The sequence below is a fragment of the Numenius arquata genome, chromosome 1 (assembly GCF_964106895.1).
Source record: "Numenius arquata chromosome 1, bNumArq3.hap1.1, whole genome shotgun sequence".
In the NCBI taxonomy this organism is placed as follows: domain Eukaryota; kingdom Metazoa; phylum Chordata; class Aves; order Charadriiformes; family Scolopacidae; genus Numenius; species Numenius arquata.
The window spans coordinates 59,080,435-59,105,113 of NC_133576.1; the positions used below are offsets into that span (position 1 = coordinate 59,080,435).

Consider the following 24,679-nt stretch of genomic DNA (forward strand, 5'->3'; position numbering starts at 1 on the left):
ACTTTTCCTTTCATCCATGTCTCTGACTTCCAAGGTCATTTGAGAGAGCAGATTATTACTGCTATAATTAGGTATATGTTGTCATTAGGCAACAGGGGTTTCTGAAGATCAAGCTACTTTAGGCTACACAATATAGCCAGGTTTCATCGTGCAGACATAAGAATTATTTCTTTATGCAACAATGGAAAGTCAATTAAATCTTTAGCTAGTTTTTGAAGTACATTATGCAAGCTAGTAGTCAGTCAGAAACAAAACCCAACATCTGAGTTTGCCAAAGTTAGCGTGAAAAGCTTCCAAAGAGCATTATATTTAATACCTGATTACAGATTTTTTGCATAGTTCTAATGTTAGTCATTTACTTTGTAAGTGAATGTTATCACTTAATCCACACCACAAATAGGAGTTGGATAATCCTGAAATATAATATTCATGATCCTGTCATACTGCAAAAAATCTGACTGAATCCATATTATTCCATACCAATATACACTCAAGAAATTTGACTTTCTATTGCTCGCAGCTCAATAAAAATGAAGCTGACACAATTATCCTTGTCTGTCATGTATAAACATCTCATACCTTTATTTTCCTTCTGTGTTCCTGAAGCCTGTAAGAAATAAAAGATGGTTTAGCCAGTTTATTTCATCACAACTGTAATTTAAGCTTATTTTCAAAATCAAAATAACTTTACCAGTGATTTGTAAAGACTGGATTTTGGATTTATCCTCATTAATTGAAGAAGATCTTGCATAGTCCACAGCTTTGGGGGAAAAAAAAAAAGTTTGAAAAGGTTAACTAATTTAAAATCACTTCAAATATGTTAATAGGCACTAATTTACCATTGTAGAATGTCTTCCATTCTAGAAAGATTTATTTAGCGCCTTGTAAGACCATTTTCAGAGGTCTGCTGTTCTAGTACTGCATTTACTTATCTCCACTACCTAGGATACGCGGCAGCCAGCACATAGTTTCATGATGAATTGAAGCTGTGAAAAGAGAGAGTTTTGTTTCCTTCCCATCCTGCTCTTGTTACTTTCCTTGCCTCTTTTCTTGATGTATCGTACAAATCAGATGAGCTCACTAACCCAAACGACGACTAACTACTCACCAGGTAAAAAAAAAATTTCAGTTAGAAATAACTTCACCCTATCACATACTCATAGAGGAGAAACAAAGAGAGGACAATGGCTGCCTGTTTCAGCCACAGCTTGTAGTTAGAACAGCTTACACTGACCATGAACCACATTTTCAGAGAACTAAACAGCCAAACAAGAGATGAGCTTTAATCGGGATCTGTTCCCCAAGTGCTCTGCCACTCGGCCTCGCAAATGGTCACGCCAGACTGTGGCTATGGGTGAAGCAAGTGGAAGGTTAAGAGGCTTGTCCGATGTCTTTCCAGAACAGCATCATTAGCTTATTGCCAATTTAAATATTCATGAAAATGGCCCTGAATAATGCAATTTTTTGCAGAGATGATCAGAAGCTGTACTTATGTTTGTATTTCACTATCACAAAAGCGGATTTTTTTTCAATTCTGTTGAAATATGAGAAACCCCAGAAAGCAAAGCTCCTAGAAGTCTTAGAAGAGGTAAATTACTGAACTTACCTTCTTCTTCTCTAATCCACTTTCTGGAAAGAAAACAGAGAGCGAATACTCATAGCCACATCTCTGTAGATGATCTGCCACCAAACTGTTGGAAGCTGTGATCAAAAGCGAACTGTCATCACTTGGAACCGCCTGTGGCTGAAGCTCTCCACTTAAAATTGGATGCATTAGTTCATGGATTAGCTGGTTTCGGAGCTGTGTCTGATACAGAGAAGACATTATATTCTCAGTTTACATGTTATTCAATGAGAGTTTTTATTTTTCAAAATTCATGAGGAGTCTCGTTTTACTTGTACCTGTTATATTACAACCTACGTAACAGAAATTGGCAGACTAACTCTGGCAAAATTTAGAAAACTCCTTGGGTCACTGCATTTCTTCAAAATACTCTAACGGTGGCTACAGCAATCTTTGATTTTCCCTCAAGATGTAGCAAATGTAGGACTGAAAAGAAGTACTGTTCTCAGTCAAGAACTCATATAAACTCCACTCTAGCACCCCCAGCTTCATTTTTAGATCACTGCTTTCCTGTTCTCCTTCTCTTTGGCTTAAATAAATCCTGCTTGATGTGGCCTCAATTTCAGGCATACTTGCAAAACTCACTAGTCCTCCTCTGAGTCTCAAGATATCTCTGATATCAAGAAGCTGCCAATGCCATCAAAAAGCAGATGGGAAAATAAACAGGAAATTCACTGTCTTTGATATCAATTATTTTGTAGGGCAGCAGAAGAGTACTAATCAAAAAAGCCTACAGGCATTAATAATAATTAGAATACAAATAAAAAATGCAATTTATGAGTTACAATAGAGAAAAAAATAATCTAAAATCAGAAAGTCTCTCTCCTGTAACAGGAAGAAATAATAATTTTCATTATATAATTATACAAATAGTTCATAGCATACTAAAAGATCACGACAGAAACAGCGTTTTAAGCTTTCAACAACAGGTATGCAAGAGTGACAAAGCTGATTAAAGAAGTAGCGTGTTACCAAAACTGAGATGAAATACTTACCAAAACTTAACAAAGCTAGATCATCAGACTGGACTGATATTTTAGCATGGCTTTCTACAAAATTTAGGCTGACAATAGAAACGAAGACAACTGAAAAATTTGTTTTCCTTATTAATTTCTCAACTTGTCTAGTTTCAACTAACTTTGACAGAGATTACGCTGTCTCAAAAACAGCTGAGACCAGAAACCTCTTATATGTCTCGTGACAAAGTGCCAGTGGAAAACACAAGGCTAAATCCCTGTCCCTACTCCGGGAAAGGAAGGCAGAAATCGGTTGTTATATGCTGGCATTCAGCGTACCTGTAGCTCCAGATCCGCTCTGCCTCTTACCAACAAAGGCAGTCAGGTAAGACCATGAGAAAGTTGAGAGTATTCTCATTAGAAGATGTAATCCATAAGAAACCATAAGAAACCCGTAAGAATCCATATGAAACACAACTGTATTAATTTTTCAGCTCAGAAAAGTTACAAGATCTTTAATACCATGTATAATCTTCTAGGCAAGGAAGATGAAGCAGGAAAGCGGACTTAAATAGCGTGCCACCTGACAGACTATTAGTTAAGTCAAAGATTAGAAGAAATGGTTCAAGCACTGCAAAATCACTGAGGGAGAAACAAGTTGTCCTGAACAGGGAATTCTTGGCCATAGGATTATCAATGGTATTCTTAAAATGTAGATCTCAAATATTATTTTTTTTAACTTTAATGAATTTGACATAAAAAGCAGGAGCTACAAAAATTTGCTAGTGACATGAAGATGTGTACAGAAGTACAGAAAGATCAAGACATCATAAAAAATCCAATCAGATGACGTTTAAAGACTAGCAAAACTGAAACTGCATGAAATATAACATTTCAGCGTTTAAGGGCCAATACAAATTTCTGCTATAACACAAGGGATATATTGTTTGGAAAAAGCAAGATGTGGATGTATCAATCAAACAACTACTAGTGCTACAAATGTAACATGCCTCAAAAAGAGATATATGCAGCCTTCCACAGACTTTCCCAAAAGTCTGGGAAGAACTAGGGAAGAATTAATACCATTCTAAAATTTTTCTGGAAAGCTCACAATGATGATCTACTTCCTTTAAAAAAAACAGGGGTAGAGGCTTCAAAGTAATGCAGAGGACTACTAGGGTAATGAGCAATAGGACTACTGCACCTTGACTTGCTTAGTATTGTAGAACAGAATGCTGAAGAAAAGGTACAACTGCAGCCTATACATTCACCAAGAGGAGCAAGAGCTACCTAAACTGAAAGATACTTTCAGCACAAAAGGCCAGCGCAACCATAAATAAACCCAGGCTATAAATCAGAACGAAGTTTCACTCTTGAACATAACCATCTTCTAAAATATTATCCTCAACGAGCAGAAGAGGACAAAACAGCTCAAATAGTTTTAAAACAGAACTGGAATATTTTAGGAGGATAATTCATAAAGCGTGCTTACTTATAGTAGGTAACAAACAGACTGTAACAAGAGATCCTTTCCAATCCTGTATCCTCATTTATTCCTCTCTCTCCTACTTGGCTTTTTTCTCAAGAATGGAAATTTTCAAAGACCTGATATCGGCCTTTCACCTTCCTGAAAAAGACTCTGACACTAATCCGTAACAAAAAGCACCTCTCTTGAGGAAGAACCTTGTATCCGGCCAAAAAAAGCTGAATACAAATTAGGGTGGGACAAAAATAATACAGTTGGGGAGCGTGGGAAACAGTGTTACTTGGCGTGACTCTCAGTGCTTTCAAGGTTAAGTAGTACAGCGAACCACAGGTAGCACCTGCTGAGAATAAAGCACACCTTAAGTGTGTCCAGTACACCTCGGTTCTTAAAAGTCTGATAGAGCCTTTTCCGGAGTTCATCTTGGGACAGTGTCTCCCTTTCAACCGAAGCCATCCTGCCCTGCAATGCCAGGAAAAACAGAAATAAAAGTAAAAATAAAAAGACGTTACTGACTCTCAGCTCGACCCCCGGCCAGCGAGCGCCCCACTTCCCCCTCAGGCAGACCCCGGCTTTGCTGGGGAAGCCTCCCCCTACCCACAGGGAGGACGGCAGGTCCCGGCCTGCGCCTCGACCCTCCTCTTCCTGCCTGAGCGGCGGCGGGCGTCCTCGGGGGCCAGCAGCCCAGCCCGCCCCGCCGGGCCCGGGAAACAGGAGCGGGTCCGGGGAAAGGCAGCTGGAGAGCGCCGGCTCCGGCGGCGGCTGAGGCGTCACGAGGGCGCCGGATGCTGGGGCGGGACAGAGCGGAGCGCTTCCGGGCGGCCGTTGGTAGCCGTTGGAGAGCTCGCGCCGCAGGGTAGGCGGCGGGCCTGGGGCGGGACCCTGAAGGCATAGACCCCCCCATCTCCCTCCCTTCCTCTCTCCCCTGCCTGTCCCGCAGGTAGCCCCCGCGGCTTCTGGCCCTTCCCCTGGCGGCGGCGGCCCCGGCGGTGCACGGGGGAGCCGCCCGGAGCCCGGGCGGGCCTCAGGGCCTTGGGCCGCGGCGGGGGCGTTCGTTCCTTCTGTCCGCCTCCTCCTCACCCCCTCCGATAAACTGTAGGGCCGCCGGGGATGGGTGCGGGCCGTGGGACTGTCCCAGGCCTGCCGTGTGTGAGGGAGAACGGTGCCCGCCTCGGCCACCCTTCCCCTTTCTGCTGCTTGTCTGTAGGGCCCCCAGGGAGAGACGGATGCGGAAATGCCTCAGAGACGGGTACATCCCGGTACTTCGTGGTACGGTTGCCGTCCAAGTTACTGGGAGGGATGTCAGGGGTTAAATCATCCGTCAGTTGTGGAGTAAGAGTTTTTAGTAGTCATTAGATTCACTTCCAGGAGATGTTCTACTTCCTAAGGATATTTTTTCCCCCATTTAAGTATAAATGTGTAGTGCGTACCTAAGAAAGTATTACCTTCTCTTTATTCTATGGTAAATATGAATAGGAAGTACGTTGACTGATTTTAGGGGCATTTTCAGATGGATTAAGAGCATATATATAGACTCGTTTGTAAAGTGTGTCTTACCGTTTTGTTTTGTTTTTTTTTTTTTTTTTGTAAGGAACACTATATTGAAGAATGTCTGGAAGTTTCTACTTTGTGATAGTTGGTCACCATGATAATCCCATATTTGAAATGGAATTTCTGCCACCTGGAAAAGTAGAGTCCAAGGTGTGTTTTTCCCCCTGTGATACTCCTATGATGTAACTATGGTGCATTTTCTTTTATAATTTTACAATGTATTAGAAGCATGACTAGCATGTTGTTAAAAGTGTTATTAGTAGCTACTCTTTTCTTGTTTTTTTACTGAAACTTTGTCATAGGGAGTAGAACTCTGGAGTCTCTTAAAAATTCTTTGCCAGGTCATACTAGTTCTTCATAAAATATTGTTTCCTTAAAGATTTGATGCTGTATGGTGAAGAATACATATGCTAGTCATGCTTTGGTCATTGCTCTTAGTGTGTAGAGCTTTTGTAATAGTTGTTCATTATTTAATGCTACTTCCTGTCATTCTCTATTTTAAGGCATCTGTATACAGTAATAAGATAAAGGAACTTAAATTTGGAAGCTCTATTCAGTCCTTTATTTTTTATGATGTAAAGAAATCTTATTTTTGTAATGATCTTCAGTAGTCATACTTGCTTTAAGTAAGAGAGGCTTAAAAACTTGTATTGATAAATACAGGTTTGAAAATGTGAGAAATGTAAGACTACTCAATAAGTAGAGTTTCCAGTGGGAAAAGAACAAATTATCCATAGTGATATTAGACCAAAGAAAAAATAAACTTCAGAATAGAAGTACATGCATCTGTGAGTGTGTCCAAAAATGGAAGTATATGCTGTCACTGATTTGAACAGCATGGTGTCATCTGTATTTTGAACTAGTGTCCCATAAAAAAAAATGTAAGTAAGGCTAGTCGGGCTAGCCTTAGTGAGTGTGCGGATGTGTCAGGGAGTGGAAAAATTAATTTTCTGCAAATGGAAATAACTTGGCTCAACGTAAGCTTCCTGTATGACTGAGGCTGAAGTACTAAATTTTCTCCTAAGAGACAACCTAAACTTGATGTACACTGAAGGAGAACTAGTAGTTATTGATATGTTTTGGCAACTATCACTTCTGTTTCTGAGATGTGCCATTTAAGAGTGAATTCAGTGTAGGTGCACAGCTGCCTGAAGTAAGTGGTTTGCATAACGTACGTGGTAAATCAGCACAAGCCTTTGCCCCTTACACTTTACCACTTAGTCTCGTCCTCAGTATGGTTTAATGGAACTTGCAAGGCTGTTAATGCCCTGAGCCAAACTTGATTTGGGGGAAAAACATAATGCACTGAGAAGTGTGAGAGTGGCATTAATAACATCCCTATTTTTTGAGAAACAGTGCAAGACTGCTTGTGTTTCCAATCTAATAGAACCTTACAGTATGGTGTAGTCCCAGGTTTCTTCTTGGCAGATGTCCTCCAGTGTTCTAATTAGTAAGAAAGTATATGGCTCTGTCTCCACACAACTCCTGCAGTGTTAGCGCCAAACACCATGATCACCCTGTGAAGGCCATTCATGTTTATTATAGGAAGAGGTGAAATTTACATCTGCAAGCATATATTTAATACCTGTTGCAGGATGTTTTTCTGCACTAGGCTCTTAGGAAAAAGAAAAGCCCCCCCCCCCCCAAAAGAAAACAATTCTATGTTTCTAGGTAAATAGTCTGAAAGAACAGAATATTTAGGTGATAATGACTGTTTTTGTGATGACGTTCTTATTATGACCTTTTTTCTCCCTTGACACCAAGTATCGTGACAATATATGCTACTTTTATTTAATTACAGGCACATAGGTGGCAGAAAAGAAGGGTATATGTAACTTCACATAATTTGAGCACTAGTTGTTTAGCAGCTTGAGCAAATTATTGTTTATATTTTACTCCTTTCACTGAATTACTAATCCTCTGTCTTCTGGAAATACATTAGGATGATCATCGCCATCTCAACCAATTCATTGCCCATGCTGCTCTTGACCTAGTAGATGAGAACATGTGGCTTTCTAACAACATGTACCTGAAGACTGTGGACAAGTTTAATGAATGGTTTGTTTCTGCTTTTGTCACAGCTGGACATATCCTTCCCTCTTCTCTTTCCTTGTATTTATATAGGAAAAGCCTTTTGCCAGAAAGGGTTAAGTTAGATGAAATGGGTTTGGAACAGATTTATCTGGTTATTCACCACTGTTATTGTTAGAGACACCGGCTTCAGAATGAAGCAAGTTGGGAGGCACAACAGGTGTTGGAAATTGGAACCAATTGAAAAGATGGATTTTTCCATTTGGAGGAGCTGAAATAGCCTAACAAAATGTGGAGCTCACACGGACAGAAGAAAGAGGAATGAGAGGGGAATAATATGAGACGGTTTGAGCAAGCTTATGAGATTCTCTGCTCCCATCCCTTTGATAGGGCTAGAAAGAAGAAGCAGGGATAAACACGCTTGGTGTCAGTCACACCTATCTTGAAAATGTGGTGTCAAGTCTTTAACTTATATACAGATAGTCCTAGAAGTGTTTGTTATGAAACGTTCATTATACATAGGAAGTAACATTGAATGTCATTTTAACTTTAGGGGCATATGGCAAAGATGCTGAGAGCATGATCCACATTCAGAATTGTCTAGCTTTAGAAAGAATAACCTTGAATAGAGAGGTGATTATTTTTATTTTCAAGTAGGGGAATTATTTTAAAATACAAAGGTAATGTTTTCTAAATTTTACTGCTCCAGTTACTGCTTTTAATGATTCCTCGTATAGTCGCTGCTATTTCATGTACAGCTAAACATTTTAAGTATATGCAGAATTAGGTGTAAATGCTCATCTCAGGATATGTGAAATGTCTCTCTCCTTTGTAAAAGTTAAATTTTCCTTAATTGCTTTACATATGAGATTTATAATGCTTCATGATGTAAGGCAAGAAGATGGAATCAAGAACTTCTTTAATGATGTATATGACTTGTATATAAAGGTAAGAACCCACTTCTTATGGTCTCACTGCAGTACTTTTAAGTGTGTTCTGCTGTACCTGCTCAGGCATCCCTGTATTAGCATGTTAAGTACCCGTGCGGTTCACATTATAGGCAGCGTTGATACCGTGTGACATAAAGGCTGTATTTTCCATTAACAGAACATATTTTTCTAAATTGTTATAAACTGCGCTCTTTCAGAATATATTTTCATTTTAGTCCAATGCTTTTTGGGCACTATCGTGTCATTAATGGTGATAATGAAAGCCAAGGACTGTTCAGCAGAAGCCTGGACAAAGTGCTTCACCCTCAGAACAAGTAGCCCGTGTTCTCATGGCCTGGGAGTACTTCCACTAGATGGGGCAAGCACAGGCACCAACTGGGAGATTTGCCATCTCGGCCTCCTACCGGGAATTGAACGATGCCGATTTCCAAAACAGAAATTTCCACCAGTGTCACGATGGATTTGTTCTGAGGAGCTGGTACTAAGGGATGGCTGTGCACATATATGGGGAGAATGCAAAGGCCTGGAAAGCAAGTGACTGTTTAGGAGCTCTGTGCACTTAAGTGATCCTAAAGAGGCTGAAAGCTAATAGTAGTTGCCATTTGAAGTAATTTTTTTCCAGTGCTGGGCATTGTGCTTATTGATGAGCTTTTCTTTTTTCCTCAGTTTGCAATGAATCCATTTTACGAACTCAATTCTCCCATTCGATCCAGTGCCTTTGAAAGGAAAGTACAGTTCCTTGGAAAGAAACACCTTTTAAGCTGAATAAGTAACTTTCCTGAGTGAGTGCTTTTTCCACACTTCCCTGATTATTTGAACTGTAGTTCTTCTGGTTGCATGTTTGATATCCATCTTTCTGAAGATTGGCAAATTGGAGGCTGAAGAAGCTGCTTTTTTTTTCCAACAATACGATAAGAACAGCCAAGCTTCTCTAAGTTTAAAAGCGTATCTTAAGAAGTTTCCTTTTATGTGTTATGAAAACCAAGTTTAAAAATGTCAGAGGCCGAATTAAGTACAAACTGAGAAATGCGGGTGTCAATGCCTATGCAAAATGTAAGCCTCTTCTACAGGGTGGGAGGAAATCGGATTGAACACAAAAGCCATTTCCAGTCATGGGATTTAGTACAAGCAACACGGAATTCCTGATTGTTTGGCCTGAGGTGTTAATTTTGTTATAAACTTTTTTACTTGCAGTCCTTTGCTAGAGAACTTACTCTGCAGACTAACCAGATTAACTTTACTCTTCATGGTATTAAATCAGGTCTATATTAATACTACAGTGTGTAATTTATGTATTATAAAGTGCTAAATAAAAGAGGATATATCAGCAAAGCTTTCTCTTCAGTATTTCAGGAAGTTTTGAGAAAAAAAACAACTTGAAGTTTTAAAGCTTAAAATTGCAAATTTACCGGATGTTTAGTGCAATACATGTTTAGCTGCAGCATTGCATCAGTTAAATGAATTAATAACGTAGACCAGAACATCTATGTCTGCCCTTTGATTCTAATTAACACATGGAGAAAAATGAAATTAAATTAACATGTTTAAACCCACTTCTTTCCATTATCAGTGCAAGTGCTGAAATTTTCTTTTTGAAAATATATTTAGACTAAGATCTTTGAACCATGAAACTATTTGCTTATTGAGGTTTTAGAAATGCATTATTTGGCCTGTCTGGCTACTATTCCATTGTAAAATGTAATTAGATACCGTTTTACAAAACTTATCGTTATTCCAAAATAGAAATTTTTAAATGGGTCATTTGGTATATATGTACCTAGTATTTTGGTTGGTTTCAGTCTTTTTAGTAGTCTTTCTCCTTTTGCAGCAAATGTGTATAAGGTTTCCTCTTGGGCTTTTTTTTAAATGTCTGAAAAGTAATTTCCAAAGGAAGAGGCTTGCTGTTCTATGAGGTACATATTGCACAGTCTGTAAATAATACTGGGACCACATGTATATGTGCTTTAAATGTATAGTCAGTCATTATGTCTTTGTAATTTACACTTTACTGCTAAACTGTCACTGTAAAATATTGCATGAGAAAAAGAACACAATATAAAGGTTGTAATATTTATTTCAAATAAAATGTGGAATGATGCAGTACCAATGCCTGCTGAGTATACTTGAAATGATTTAGGAGAAAGCTAGATGATCACAGTAAGACTACCCTTTATTGGTGAGGTGGCAAGTGAAGATGGGAACACTTGTCTTTTGCAATATTATTTCATAAAAGCTGCATTGTACAGAATTTTGATAATGTCATGTAATACCTGATTATTTTTTTTTTTTTTTGCTATATACGTGAAAGTAACAGAGACACTTGAGGTAAAGCGTTCTCATTCATATGGTAAGAAACCATTAAGCTGGAGCTGTTTTGGTGTTTTCTGCCTCCTTCACAGTAGCACAATGGCTGGAAAAATACTAGCAGTTAAGATTCACTGAGGAAATATTTACGTTAAATAATCACATACAGGCAGTAAGAAGTTTTGGCAAAGATGAAGGATTAGTATTAAGAGTTTCCACCACTTTTAGAAACTGGAGGGAGGAGGGAGGGAGGGAGGGGGGGGTTTGTAATTGTATTCTTTTCTGCCAGCACACAGTAGGAAGCTATGTAAAATGAAAGCATTTTTATCTCTTGCCTGATCTCTGAAGGCAGTTAGCCAAATGGTGCCTGTTCTTATGCCCCCATATGTCTTTCCCCTTTTCTTCTGAATACAGGAATTGTATATGGGAAATGCACTCTCCTAGGTCCATCCAGACTTTATGAAAACAGCCTGTTACTGGCCACAGGAAAAGGACAATTATGTCCCAACTCATTACATGAATAATTATAGAGTGCAGTGAGGAGCATTGTCTCATGACCTTGGCAAGGTAGCAGCGATTTCCCTGTGTACCAGAGGAATCCTTGTATAAGCTTTGCTTTGTGACTGTTTACCAATAGGCTGAAAGACTCTCTCTGGAAGTGACAGGTGAAAGTTGTCTTGTGATCAACTGTAGTCACAAATCTGCTCCAGCTGTGGAAGTAGCAGTTCTAGCACATATCAGGCAATGAACAGTTCCTTAATGGACAAAGCAGAAGAGAGACCTCCTTTGCGAGGATTATGTTCATGCCCCACCTCAGAGGCTTAGGAGTAAGAATTCAAATGAAATCTGTTGCAGTATGAGAAAGCAGCAGATAACCTGTACCATGCAATAGAGGCAAGAAAAATGTTTGTAAGTTAAAGGGACTGGAATTAACCTAGATAGTACAAAAATGAAGCATAAGAACATTAACACAAGCTAAGAACATGAACCAGCCTTAATAAATCTAGGCTGAAAATGCAACTTAGACACAGCTTTCTGCAAGGATCTGTTAGTTACTGTTTAGGTAAACTGTCATATAATTTAAGTAAGATCTGTTTGAGGTACAGAGCAACCGCTGAAGCAAGCAGCCTGGTTCTGGTAGCAGTCTTATGCTAAGCATCTATATACTTAGCTGTAACACGAGCTGTTAGCTGGGTCCCAGCTAGTTTCTTCTGCCCCTTACCATTTTGCTGCCTCTCCTAATAGCATAGCTTTCATCATTCACACATACTTGCCATGACAGTATTTTTCGCTCCTCATTTTAAAGGACATCTGGAACTTTGTGTACATACTACATAGTATGCTCTGTCCCTCTACAGAACTTAATTATCACTAACAGGACCTCCTGATACTTGAGGTACAATTAGTACTTGAAATGAATCACTGAATTGAAACATAAGCCACAAGTGCTTACCTTACCTCCATATCAAATGATAGATATTAAGCTTTAACAAAGTACAGGAATGCCACACTGTTATTAAGCTTTTTTTTTTTTTTTGTAACTATCATCTACATCTGCTTGTCATAGGACTTGTGTTTCTTTCAAGTACCTGCTAGTCTCCTTTTGAGACCAAATCCCGACTTCAACATAACTCCTATACTGTCTTACTATAACATGTAAACCTGTCTTTATCTCTACTAGCCTCTTCTGTGATTACTGTACAGTCGTGGTACAGCAGCTCCCAGGGCACAAGTAATACTCTATTGTATTAAGTTTTATTTACCTTTATTAAACCTACTTCTCAGATGGAAGCTTGGTAACCATGATGTTACATGGAAAGGGGACAGACAGGAAAACGCAGACGGATGACCACAATGGTTCTCATTTTTAATTGTTTCCTTCTAGCAAACTTACTTGAATCTTATCTAGAGTACTCTAGTCACGGTAACTTCATCTCCTGTTTTGTTTCAACCTTAACCTCTGCTAAAACAAACATTAAGGAAGCGCTAAGCAGCAATGTAGTAGTTTTACAACAATTTCACATCAGTAGCTTAGTAGCCCCCAAGACAAGCGGTCTTCATTTTTAAAGCTTTTCATTCTCTCAGCTTAAGAGGAATTTAGCGAAGACTTTCTTCACAGATCTATTCATTCATCGACTAGAAATTAAACAGAAGTAGCAGCTCAACCTATACTTAGCTGTTAGGTGACTGAAGCTTAAAACAGTTTGGTTGCTGTATGTGCAGGACTGTAAGAATGAATTAGACTTAGGAACGTACAAAAGGTAAGATGCCACTTTTAAGCAGGAGCAGCAGATCTATGGAGTAAAGTTGTCCTGGACAGGTTCAAGCAAGAATACAATACATTCAGAAAAGTGTATAAAGAGCGACAAGAAGGGTTTGTTTTGCAAGCTTTACTTCCAAATAATTACACCTGTTACAGAGCGAGCAGATAAGAGAAAACTCTTCCTGTTACTGTACTCTCCAGAAAGGCTTTTCTATTGGAACAAAAAAGTCACTGTACAGAAAGCAGAATCTGTGTTGTTTAGCAGATAACATGGCCTGCGCTATAGGCCTCAGACTTCCTTTTGAAGCTCACAACATGTGTACGTGCATGCCTCTTAGCAGTCAGATTACACATTGAAGCAACAGCGCTATCAAGCTTGCTATTCCAAGGACAGCGGGTACTCTGAGCGCCAACATTCAACTTCTCAAGTATTCTACCATTTAACTGGAATGGAGAGCCTCAAATACACCTTCTGTGGTTTCATCTGCATTACTGCAGAAAGACTGTCCTATAAATACAGAATTTGCTTCTGTTCATCATCATGTAGTGAGTACAGTAATATAAGAGACATTGTCTCAAACATGTAAGTCCATATCCTAAAATAGCAAATTAAATAAGGATCAAATTCAGCTCAAACACTAGCTGTAGTTATTTACTGGTATTAGGGCTGAAAGCTGTCACTATCTACTGTAAGTCAAAGGCTTCCTGAGTTCTCTACGTATTGCCAATCCTTAGTTTCACAGTGCAGAGATTACTGGTAAACACATTCATAGCTCATAGGTTAACAGGAACAAGAAGTTTGGAACTTTAAGGCTGCATACTAAAAGTTCTCTTATACATTTGTCATAATGTGGATCCCTTCGAGTGCTATTAAAGCTGACTGAATAAAGCATATCTCTTTTCATAACTAAAAATGGTTATACTTCAGTGACTCATTTTTTTTTTTACCTTACTGATCAGAAACATGCTAGAACAGGACTTAAGGCAAAGACATGTAGTAACTTAAAAAATCATCAGTGTCTTGCATTAAACTGCTGGAAAAATTAGTAGAGCATTAGAACAGTAAATGCAAGGAAAATGGACGTTAAATATGTAGGAAATTTATTTCCTACTTAAAAACCCTACAGAAATTATAGCAACATTAGGCGATTAGAGAAGACCTGAAGGTAATTTATATTAACTTATAATAAACACGTTAGAGATGAAGTACCACTCACAGCAAAAGGAATGTAGTGAGACTGAAGTTTAATATCTAGCATTGTTAAGAAACTGACTTCTAGTGAAACAAAAATGGAATGCCGATTTCATAAAAATATACACATGTAAAAGTATCTTTGTGCCTGAATTCCAGAACAGTTTCTCCAAAGTAGTGCTTCTAGAACTTTCAAGTTTTAATTATATTCAAAGTATTTATCATTTGAATAAAGTTGGCAAATTACATTCTTATATTAATGTTTTTACTTGACACCTTCCTAAACAGAAAGCATCATTAATTCAATAATGGGTCACTCATGAATGGAAATTTTTCTTTTGCTCCCCCAAGAAAGCAGCAGAATATTACAATTTTAATATTAGAGTGAAATCCATTTGTTATTTTATCTAATACACCTTCCCCATCCTCTTATAGAGCAAGCTAGTCAAAAGTAATTTGGCCAAAAAAAAAATAAAAAATATTTTAAGTCAACAACAAGATGAACTGGTTTTCGGTTTCCGATTAAGGTTTACTGTATCTGTTTGAATAAAGTGATCCGATCTGTCTTCAGAAGCTAGAACTCTTCTAACGGCTTCTTCAAAGGCAGCTGCAACATTAGTGGCATCTTTTGCACTGGTTTCAAAATAGGGATGGTTGCCATTATTCCTGCACCAGTCTTGGGCTTCTTCTGTAGACACTTGCCTTTCATCGATATCAACTTTGTTACCCAGTATCACAAACGGAAAACTTTCAGGCTCCTTGACATCTGCATAATAAATGAATTCTTTCTTCCAGTTGCTTAAGTTTTGGAAGCTTTGAGAGTCATCCACGCTGAAGGTTAGCAGGCAACAGTCAGAACCTCGATAGAAAGGAGTCCGCAAGCTCCTAAAACGTTCCTGACCTGCCGTGTCCCATATCTGCATTGTAACAAAGTGTCCATCAACTTCCAACTCTTTATTTAAGAATTCCACACCTATGGTATGAAACAGCTGTGCATCAAACTTGTTGGTGACATATCTGTTCATAAGGGAACTCTTCCCAACTCCACCATCTCCTAGCAGGATTACTTTGAGGAGCGATGATTTTGCTGCCATTGTTACGGGAGTAGATCCTCCTGATTTTCTAGACCTGCAAAGATTAAGAAAATCATTAAAAAGGAAAGAGTTGTGATCAGAAAATTTCACACACGTAAGTACCTAGAAAGCATTAAAGTCCACCAACATCAAGATTCATGTATGAAAGCAGGAGAACAATGCTAAATAGGCGAAGCATAGATACTCATAGTAGAAATGCCCATTGAAGAATACCACATGTTTAAGAGGTGTGCTTCCCCAGACTGCAAGCTGTATGGCAGCCTAAGTGGGACACTGCATGAATTACTGGTCTGTCACTTAAAACCCCCAAACCCTTCAATGTTTGTGCAGAAAGGGTATCGCATCACATTCAACTAGTGCAACAATTCATTTACGTTGGCTGAAAAAGAACCACGGAAAAAGTGGGGTGAGAGAATTTTATAGAGCACGTGGCCTTGAACTAGTCACTTCAGTGCCATATTCCATTAGCAAAGTTGTGTTTTAACATGCAAAAGCAAAGAGGAAGTTTTAGGAATAAAGCAGGACACCATCTGTCATACTGGAATAACTGCTGCACTTCACTCAAAATTGCAACCAGACAAAAAATTTTAAATCAACTCAGAGGGAACACAGTTATCTATAGAACAAATGCAAATGCTGTCATTTTATTTTAAAAGTCAGGTAACAAGGTATTGGTACACTAACATTCACTATTTTACAATTTACTCCTTGCAGAACAGGGGTGATGAATAGGATACTGTTAGAACTACTGTAAAAGCAAATTCGCTGTTGCTACTTCAAATGGTACTCAAGATGCCAAATACTGAGGCCAAGGCCCCACTAACAGTTCCGTTAGTAGGTGTCAACTTCCCATGGTAAAATTGTCTAAAAGCCTGGGAGTGCTAGTGAATAGTCTGGCTGCAAGGACAGGGACCGCGCACCAATGAAACGTTTTTACTGTCAGACTTAAAAAAAAAAAAAAATTAAAAAAAAAAATTAACACTAAAGTAGTTAGCTCATTAGCATTTTGTATCAGCCCAAGCTCTGCACTCATTACAGTAGTGTTATTTAATAGTGTAAAATATTTTTTTAATTGCTTGGGAGTAAAGTTTCATTTTTGAAGAGCCCAAACTTAAGCTTCTGTATGAGAAGAACTGCTGTTCTGATACTGGCCTGATACTAAAAGAGCTCAAAGTAATTCAGCCAAGCAGGCTTCTCTGAAAATAGCATCTATTTAAAATGGAAACAGGTCATAAGTTGCCTAGTTCATCTCCTGCTCTGAAGGAAGGAATGCAGTCTTGCTAGTTGTAATTAGCGTTACTGGCATATACATCACCCACAGAGTACGGCTATGGAATTAATACCTGATACAGGCTGGCATGAGAGTCATATGATTCTGTGCTGCCTTGAATCAAGGCCTACATTAGAAGCGAGAAATTTCGGGAATTTTTTCGTCTCTAACTTCTCATCTTTGAATGTTTATTTCTTAGACACAATCTACAGTAAGACAGAAGAAATGCTTTATAGTTTGAGAGCAGCTGAAGCCTCAACACAAAGAAATTTCAAAATATAAGGAACAGTGGCTGTTTCCATTAAGAATTTGTTTAGAGCAAGTAATTTTATTCATTCATACTGTCATTAAAAATGATGTTTAAAAATCCTTAATTTCGTACAAGCTTGTATCATAACAATATTAGAACTGCTTAAGAGCTGCAAGTAGACTGTTCATTTACATGCTATGTAAATAATTGCTATGGCTCAGGATATGAACACATACATTTCTGTATATGTGAAAAGCCTTATTAGAGCCACTGGACTGCTTGCATACGAGTTCCAGGTTCACGCTGAAATCTTTAAAATGGTCCAGTGTCTTCATTTATCTTCCTATTTCCTACTGTTGGTCTACTAATCAGTTGTCTGAGCTACACCATTAGACAGGAGCATCTTCGTAATAAATAATGCATTCATGAGAAGAGAGAGTACTGAATGTTCTCCTGTGCTTCCACTTCAGCGAGGGGAACAAGTTACAATTTATTTTTTCTGTCCTACTGAAATCACAAGTTCCCTAAAAGACATAATGTGAATAAATAACTGACTTAAGGAATTCTGACTGTTACTATACACTTGTTTCTTTAGCTTCTACAGTTTGAAGAACTGCAGTTATTACCAAGAAATTGTCCATGAAGCCGTATTTTAAACAAAATACATACTTTTGTTAATCCAGAACCAGAGAAGTTAATTTGCACAATTTCAACTACACGGGCCATTACAGTGAGGACTAGGAGGCTGATGACCATAAAAATACTTTTACTGGGCAGACAATTATAGACCAGCCACAAACCATTAAAAGTGTCTTTTCAACTAGAGCCAAACTGGTCCCTCTACACAAGGGCTACAGAAACAGTCTTCCCAGGACTGGATGTTGTAGGCAACATCACTCTTCAGGACACTCAGCTTCCACAGTAGAAGCTGTCATGCTTAGCTAGCAGTTTATGTTTTCAATCCAAAATAAGTGGGATATATGTTCAGTCATTTAAATACATGCTTACAAGCTGGATCTGAAGCAGCAAAAAAGCACATTTAAATCATTAAGAAACACTTTTGTTTGGAAGCAGCAAAGACTTTATACAATTACAGGTTTTTTTGACTATATAAGGGACTCATCTGTGGCCCCACTGATTATGTGATTTAGAGCACCTGCAGAACCAGGATGTTTTCAGCGTAGTAGGCTGCAGCATTTTTTCCACTTACACATCTTTAAGTTAAAATTTTTAAATAGCTCAATTTCTGTAGTTGTTCTTTCCTAAGTTATGAAGCCTTAACACTCCAATAAACAAGGTAACAATAAAGTCCTTAAGATCTGGAGAATTAATGTTATTTCTCCTATTACATACTTCAAACTTATCTATGTAACACGCTTCTTGACAATGTTCTTAGAAGGAACAGTCAACATCTGATACATTTCTGAACATTTATTACCTTAATTGTCCAGTTTAGTTCATCATTCAGTATCTGGAAACAAAACAAAAACTTAATTTCCAATGTGCATGTGACTGTTTTAACCAACATCAGGAACTGCAAGACACCACAGAACTACAGGTAACTATTTGCTCTGGTTATTTCTTACTGCACTGCACAATTAGTTTAATGTAAAAGCAGTCTCAACCTAGTACACAGAGGAGTCCTTAAAGAGAACATGTTTTTCCCTCATGTTCCTCTATCATTTCAATACTCAAAGAAATTCAGAGCAAATAAATAAAAAGCAGCCCCACTCTGGTGCATTTTGATAACCATTTCTGAATTCCCTCCATATATACCGTAATACAAAAAGTAGTTTACTTGTCACCTCCTAGAACCTCCCTTTTAAACAGTGAACTGAATTACAAGTCAAACATTTCCATCAGCAGTCCAAACATTTGCTGGCAAGGCTAAAAACAACATGCTAAGCAACTTCAAAAAAAAAAAAAAATATCAAAGTGCATTACAAAATCTTTGATTCCCAGCCCCTCAAAGCTTAGAGAAACACCACTGCCTTATCCAGTCCACGTATCGACATTTCCTTAATTCCACGACAGCTTCGTAGCTTCCTTTTTGAGTGCAATTACCTCTTTTAACACTTAAGTAATGAAGCAGCTCTCAAAGAAAAGTTGCTTGGTCTAGAAAACCATAGCAGCAACATGCAAACTTAGTTTAGGAATTTCTCTTTTTTTACTACAAAAATCATTTAATAGATTAAGGAGGAGCCGAGTACTAAAGGCTGAAGATAAGTGCTGAACTCAAGGTTTGTCTACGGAAAAATAGTGTTAGCCAACACCATCATTGCACTGTATCTATGACATCAGCAAAGTACAATCCCACTAAAACTACTAAGCAGAGTCAATTGGAACAATTTATAGTTTCACTTTTACCATACTGATACCAGGCAGAATAGCACACCATAAAAAAAAAAAAAAAATCACCTAGCAACTGAACCCCTACCCCTTCTTTTTAATAAAAGACACCAAAACCTGTATCTGTTGCAACAGCACCACTGAATTCCCTCCATATTCTTGAAGAAACAGATGTAAGAGACACTTCAAATTTCCAAATTATTGTTTCTCCACTTGTACCTACTTTCTTACTTGGAAACAGGCAAGAAAATTTATTTCAACCACCATTTTCAGCCAGCGGTCACTGATAAACCACCTGCTATATGAAATTAAGACTAAACCCAACGGTTTCCTTGAAGATATGTGATACAGTGTTTAACTAAAGTTGCTAAAGAGCACCCATCTGACTTGGAGAAGGAAAAAAAACCACCCAAGGTAAGGCAGACTTGAGTTTGTTCCAACTGACCGCATTCATTTACAGCCTAATACACTTTCAGCCAAGACATCTTAGAAAAGGGGCCATCTTCGCTAAAGAAAAAAAAAAATTCCCTCAAAGTTACCGACAAGTAGAATTATCGGTTCCATAACTAGCATAACAGTAACACTGACCTTGTTTCATAACTTCCTATCTATTTTTAGATTTACACATATAGAACACATTAATTTCAGCTCTGAAGCTTATTTACAATTTTCTTTGCTGAGCCATCTTATTTTGCTAAACCACAAGTATCAGACATTAATATTTTAAAAAGGCACACCAACACTTCAAGTATTTTGTCTCACAAAAACACTTGCCTTTAAATAACATAGTATAAGCTTACTCTCTCATCGGTAATTTTTTTTTTCTTCACACTAACAAAGTATTTGACAATATTTACCAGGCTAGCATTAAAAAAGTTGTTTCCTGTGGTTTGTTAGTGGCCGACTCTCACGAAAAAGTTACATAAATTGCTTCTCTGTGACACATCTGAAAAAAAGTCCCAAGAACTATCAGAACTGCAGCAGAAGGGGCAGAATCCAGAACTATGTAAAGCAGTTTTCAACACACTTCACTTACTGTTTATGGAGTTCTTACATCTCTCAGCCCTCAATCACTACAGAGCAGTTAAAATTGTCACCTACAGCAGATCTGCAAGTTTCCAGAAACCTGAAAAGAAAGGACAGAAGCAAATTTTCTCCTCTTTCTCTTTTAGTTAATCCTTGTTCTTGTATTTAGAAGGTACTAGTTTACACCTTGGCCAATTAAGTGGCACAAGAACTGTTTTTTAGTGCATAGGAGGCCACAAGCCTATTTGACCATGAAACATTTCACTCTCAATTTAAAGGGAACATATAGATATGAAGTCAAGAGGCTAACACTTTGTACCTTTGAGTGCATTAAAAGCTTGGACATTAATCAGCCTCCAAACTGTCTCTCCCCTCCACGGAATACCGACGCAAGAGTTGGGGATCAACAACACTCCTTCTATTGACAGCCACCTGTGAGCTGCCTTGTTCTCTGGAAGCCCTTCAGTCATATGGCTTGACCTACTGAGATACTAATCTTGCAAGTCTTCCTTCCTTTATCTCTGATTTCACCATTGCACTGTGAAGGTAGTTTGTGTTTTCTGTTGCACAGCTCTTTAATAATTTGATGACAGATTATCTGAGAATTACCTCTTGCTGTAAGCAGCCTGGACGCGCTTTATCTAACACCAGAATATCACTAGGATTTATTCATGATCATTTGTAATATGAATACAACCCAAAATGAAGTGACATACAGCTGTTGTCTCTCATTTGTATATCAAAAACTTGTATTTGGGGTTTTTTTTTTTATTGTATTTAAAAGGTTATTTTTACACAGTTCAGGACTCCAGCTCAAACAGTTGCCTGGCATGACTCAGGTATATGAAAGAAGCAGCAGCCAAGGGAAGGAATCTTTGAGTCCACATAACCCCTGGATCATGAAATCATCCCAGTACCTACTGCCAGAATCAATTCATTTATTCCAATTTACATCTAGACACAAACTCAATCAGCAAAACTTGTTGGGAGAAATACCTACATTTATAGCTCTGCTAGTTTCATCTTACGGAGACCTGGCGTTCACTCTCTATCTCATTTCCCATGTTCAAGTAGAATGAGCAGATTAATTTAATCATAGTTGACGTTTTTCAGCAGCTCACAGTTGAGCATCTCCCACCTTAAGTATTCCACTACTTTCAGCCAACTTCAAAACACCCTTAAGAGCTGCTGCTCTTGGTCCAACATTTCTAACAATTCATGAGTTAATTGACATTCTCCTTGCAACCTACTCCTCTGTGGCTGCTTCCACTCTTTCAATAACTTATCAAACAATTATTTCTGCTCACATTTGCTCATCTTTCTCCCTTGCATTAGTTTCCCTTTTCCTCCAGGGACTCTTTAGCAATAGCAGCCTCTGTTGGTCAGGATACATTGTGCATTGATATTCTTCCCAATGTAACTGCGAGCAAAGCCCATCCCTAAGGGATTAAGTGGGTTACACTGTACCAGGCCAACATACTGTCTGCTCTGGAGAGAATGAAAACAAAACCACAACACCTAGGGAAGTGAACATCATAAAAAAAAAAAGACTTAAGGAATTCTTACAAGTTTTTTTGGTGGGTAGTTTTTATTCACTGTAAAACATTTATGTAAAACTCCAATCCAAAGGCACTGAAAGATCTGTTTCTCATGATTTATTACTAAAATGACACAAAATTAAGTACAGCTTGAATCCAAATACCTCGTTTGACCCTTTGCAAATTTTTTCACATATTTTCAGTTTAAGGAAACTGATGGCTTGCTTGAGCACTCAAAAGGAAAAGGACTGCTAGAGTGCTTTTGGGCTTTTTTTTTTTATTTGTTTCTTTTTGTGTGGGTTTTTTTTTTTTTAAACACCCCACACTCCCTATTTTTTAACTTAACAGAAAGGCTATAAAGGCTTTACTAAAATTAAGGCAACCAACAAAGCTCCATAAAACCTGAAGACAGAGAAAAATAACAGTTCATTATAAATTGCACGTCGATACTGAAACACAGATGTAGCTGTACCATTCTTTGATTAGGTTTCTCTAGAAATAAAAGTGCTGGGGGTGGGGAGGGAAGGTTTGGATTTATTTTGGGTATATCTGAGAAATAGCTCTCCCTCCAGTCTGCCATTACAGTTTGTTACCTTATAAGCTACTAGAAAGTCACAAAAAAAAAAATCCCCCAAAAACCCCAGCCATATACTATCACCCTTGCTCTAAAAAAAGCGAGTACTGACAACTTCAGTGCTGTTGTACAACACTTTAAAAGACAAATGAAAACCACATGCTTATTTAGTAGAGTTATAAATTAATGTGGACAAGAAAGAAGGAAAACAACATGTAAGGTGGCAGACTGCATGACAGCTATCTGCAGACAAGCGCTTTAATTCCAAAACAAAGTTTAGCCAAATTCCCTACTTGCCTACCCCACCCAAGTCAAAAAAAATTAAGTGTTCTCTATGTATCTCGCTATATATAACCTTGCTGTAAAGGCCACTAATAGCGGGTTTTAAAGCTAGTTCTCTTGCACTAAGTCTGTCATTCATTCAATTATTTTGCACAAGTAACATTTAACATAGACTACTTACACTGAAAACTGCTCATTAACCACACAGACGTAAGCGATTGAACAATCTTAACCTGATCCTTTTGGTTCTCCTGCCATCACCACCATCTAAGCTTGCACAGGCCACCTGCCACGATTAGAAAAGCAACCGGCCGTTGCCGAGGAGAGCTACATAAAGTCACCAGTTCAAAAAAGAAGAACTAAAACCGTAAAGCCCGTTGCTCCGGCTCCCCTTGGGAGAAGTTCTTCAGCAGGTGGCAACAGGAAAAGGCGATAAAGAGACCTTTTTCTTTTAGTTTGGAAAGGTGCTGACAGGTACGACACCGAGTTTCACCCAAGCAGATCAGAGAGATCTTTATCAGCGCCGGGGAAGCACGGCGCAGCCGGAGACTAGGAGCCGGCCGGGAAGCGCCCGGCAGAAGCCCTTTCCCCTACGGAGCCGCCGCCTGCCCCGCAGTCACGGGATCCCCGGTCACGCCACACGGCCCCGCCACCCGCACCGGCTCCGCAGAGCGCCCGCCGCCCTCTCCCACCCGCGGACCAGGCGAGGGGGACACCGCAGGGAAGCCGGGAGAGGAGGGGAGAGAGAGAGCGGATGGGACTCCCCTCCTGCGGGCCGGAGGCCGGCAATTACCGAGCCAGCACCGGGAAGCCGACAGAGCTCGGACAGCGGCGGGGGAGAGAAAAGGGAACAGAGCAATAAGCGGAAGAAGGAAAATAACGAAACGCCAGTCGGCTCCAGGCCGCGCCGCCGTCGCAACCCCCCCCCGCGGCCCCCTCAGCCCCCTCAACGGCGGGCGAGGGGCCGCCCTCCCCGGGACACCGGCCCCGGAGCCAGCGGCCACTGCTGGCCCTACGCCTGCCAGGGACAAAGGGAAGGAAAGGGGGGCGATGCCACCACGCCGTGCCGATACCTGCCCGCGGGAAGGGGGCCGCCGCCGGTCCCGAGGCCGGGCCGCGCCACCGCCCGAAGCCGCCGCCAGGCGCTGGGGAAGGAAGCAACAACATGGCGGAGCGGACGGGGGGCGGGGGCTGAGGGGATCACGTGAGCGGAGACCAGGGCGCCTGGCCACGCCCCCCGCCCACCCCTCGAGGCCCCGCCCGCCGGCCGGGAGCGCGGGTGGGCGGTAGAGCGGGGGTCGCGCCGCGGGCGCTGGGCTGCGGCGGGTGGGGGTGTGCGGGGGTGTGTGTGCGTGCGTTTGTTCAGCCACCGACCTGCGGAGAAGTTCTGGAGTTGGCAAGCACGGGAACGGGAAGGGGTTTGCTCACAGCAAGCGAGGCGGGGGTCGGTCTCTTCTCCCAAGTCACAGGCGATAGGACAAGAGGAAAGGGCCTCAAGTTGCGCCGGGGGAGGTTTAGATTGGATTATTAGGAAAAAATTCTTCACCAAAAGGGCTGTCAAGCATTGGAACAGGCTGCCCAGAGCAGTGGTGGAGTCATCATCCCTGGAGGTATTTAAAAGTCAGGTGGATGTGGCACTTAGGGACATGGTTTAGTGGTGGACCTGGCAGTGTTAGGTTAATGGTTGGACTAGATGATCTTAAAGGTCCCTTCCAACCTAGACCATTCCGTGATTCATTGACTCTAAGCACGCATCACTGAAGCATCCCTAGAGGGCCATGCTCAGTGATGGCTGCCCTATGAGATTTAAAAGAAAGACGACTGTTCCATTGCAAGAGGGTAAGACTTTTCATTTGCTCTAGAACGCTTTGAACTCTTAAGCTTTAAAACACCTTTATCAAATATTTGCAGGTCAGAGTTATTTATTAAAGGCAGTCGTCTC

At 39.8% G+C, this 24,679-nt stretch overlaps 3 protein-coding genes across 3 annotated transcripts in view; 1 reads left to right on the plus strand and 2 right to left on the minus strand.

The window, feature by feature from the left end:
- The window catches only part of OFD1 (OFD1 centriole and centriolar satellite protein), a 34,309-nt gene extending 29,790 nt beyond the window's left edge, over positions 1 to 4,519 (minus strand). The window contains exons 1-4 of the mRNA XM_074144941.1: positions 4,424 to 4,519; positions 1,607 to 1,807; positions 692 to 760; positions 580 to 607 (exon numbers count right to left, since the gene is read on the minus strand). Coding sequence (XP_074001042.1) covers positions 580 to 607; positions 692 to 760; positions 1,607 to 1,807; positions 4,424 to 4,519 — 394 coding nt within the window. The remainder of the gene's footprint in view (positions 1 to 579; positions 608 to 691; positions 761 to 1,606; positions 1,808 to 4,423) is intronic.
- Positions 4,520 to 4,858: 339 nt separating this feature from the next.
- Positions 4,859 to 10,697, plus strand: TRAPPC2 (trafficking protein particle complex subunit 2). Its single transcript, XM_074145004.1, has 5 exons — positions 4,859 to 4,919; positions 5,655 to 5,764; positions 7,557 to 7,701; positions 8,508 to 8,593; positions 9,262 to 10,697. Exons 2-5 carry the CDS (start codon positions 5,672 to 5,674, stop codon positions 9,358 to 9,360), a joined length of 423 nt encoding a protein of 140 aa, XP_074001105.1. The 5' UTR covers positions 4,859 to 4,919; positions 5,655 to 5,671; the 3' UTR covers positions 9,361 to 10,697.
- Positions 10,698 to 13,282: 2,585 nt separating this feature from the next.
- On the minus strand, positions 13,283 to 23,917 carry RAB9A (RAB9A, member RAS oncogene family). Its single transcript, XM_074145416.1, has 2 exons — positions 23,811 to 23,917; positions 13,283 to 15,482 (listed from the first exon to the last, which is right to left on the minus strand). The coding sequence occupies exon 2, from the start codon at positions 15,446 to 15,448 to the stop codon at positions 14,843 to 14,845; it is 606 nt and encodes a 201-aa protein (XP_074001517.1). The 5' UTR covers positions 15,449 to 15,482; positions 23,811 to 23,917; the 3' UTR covers positions 13,283 to 14,842.
- Between the last annotated feature and the right edge of the window lie 762 nt (positions 23,918 to 24,679).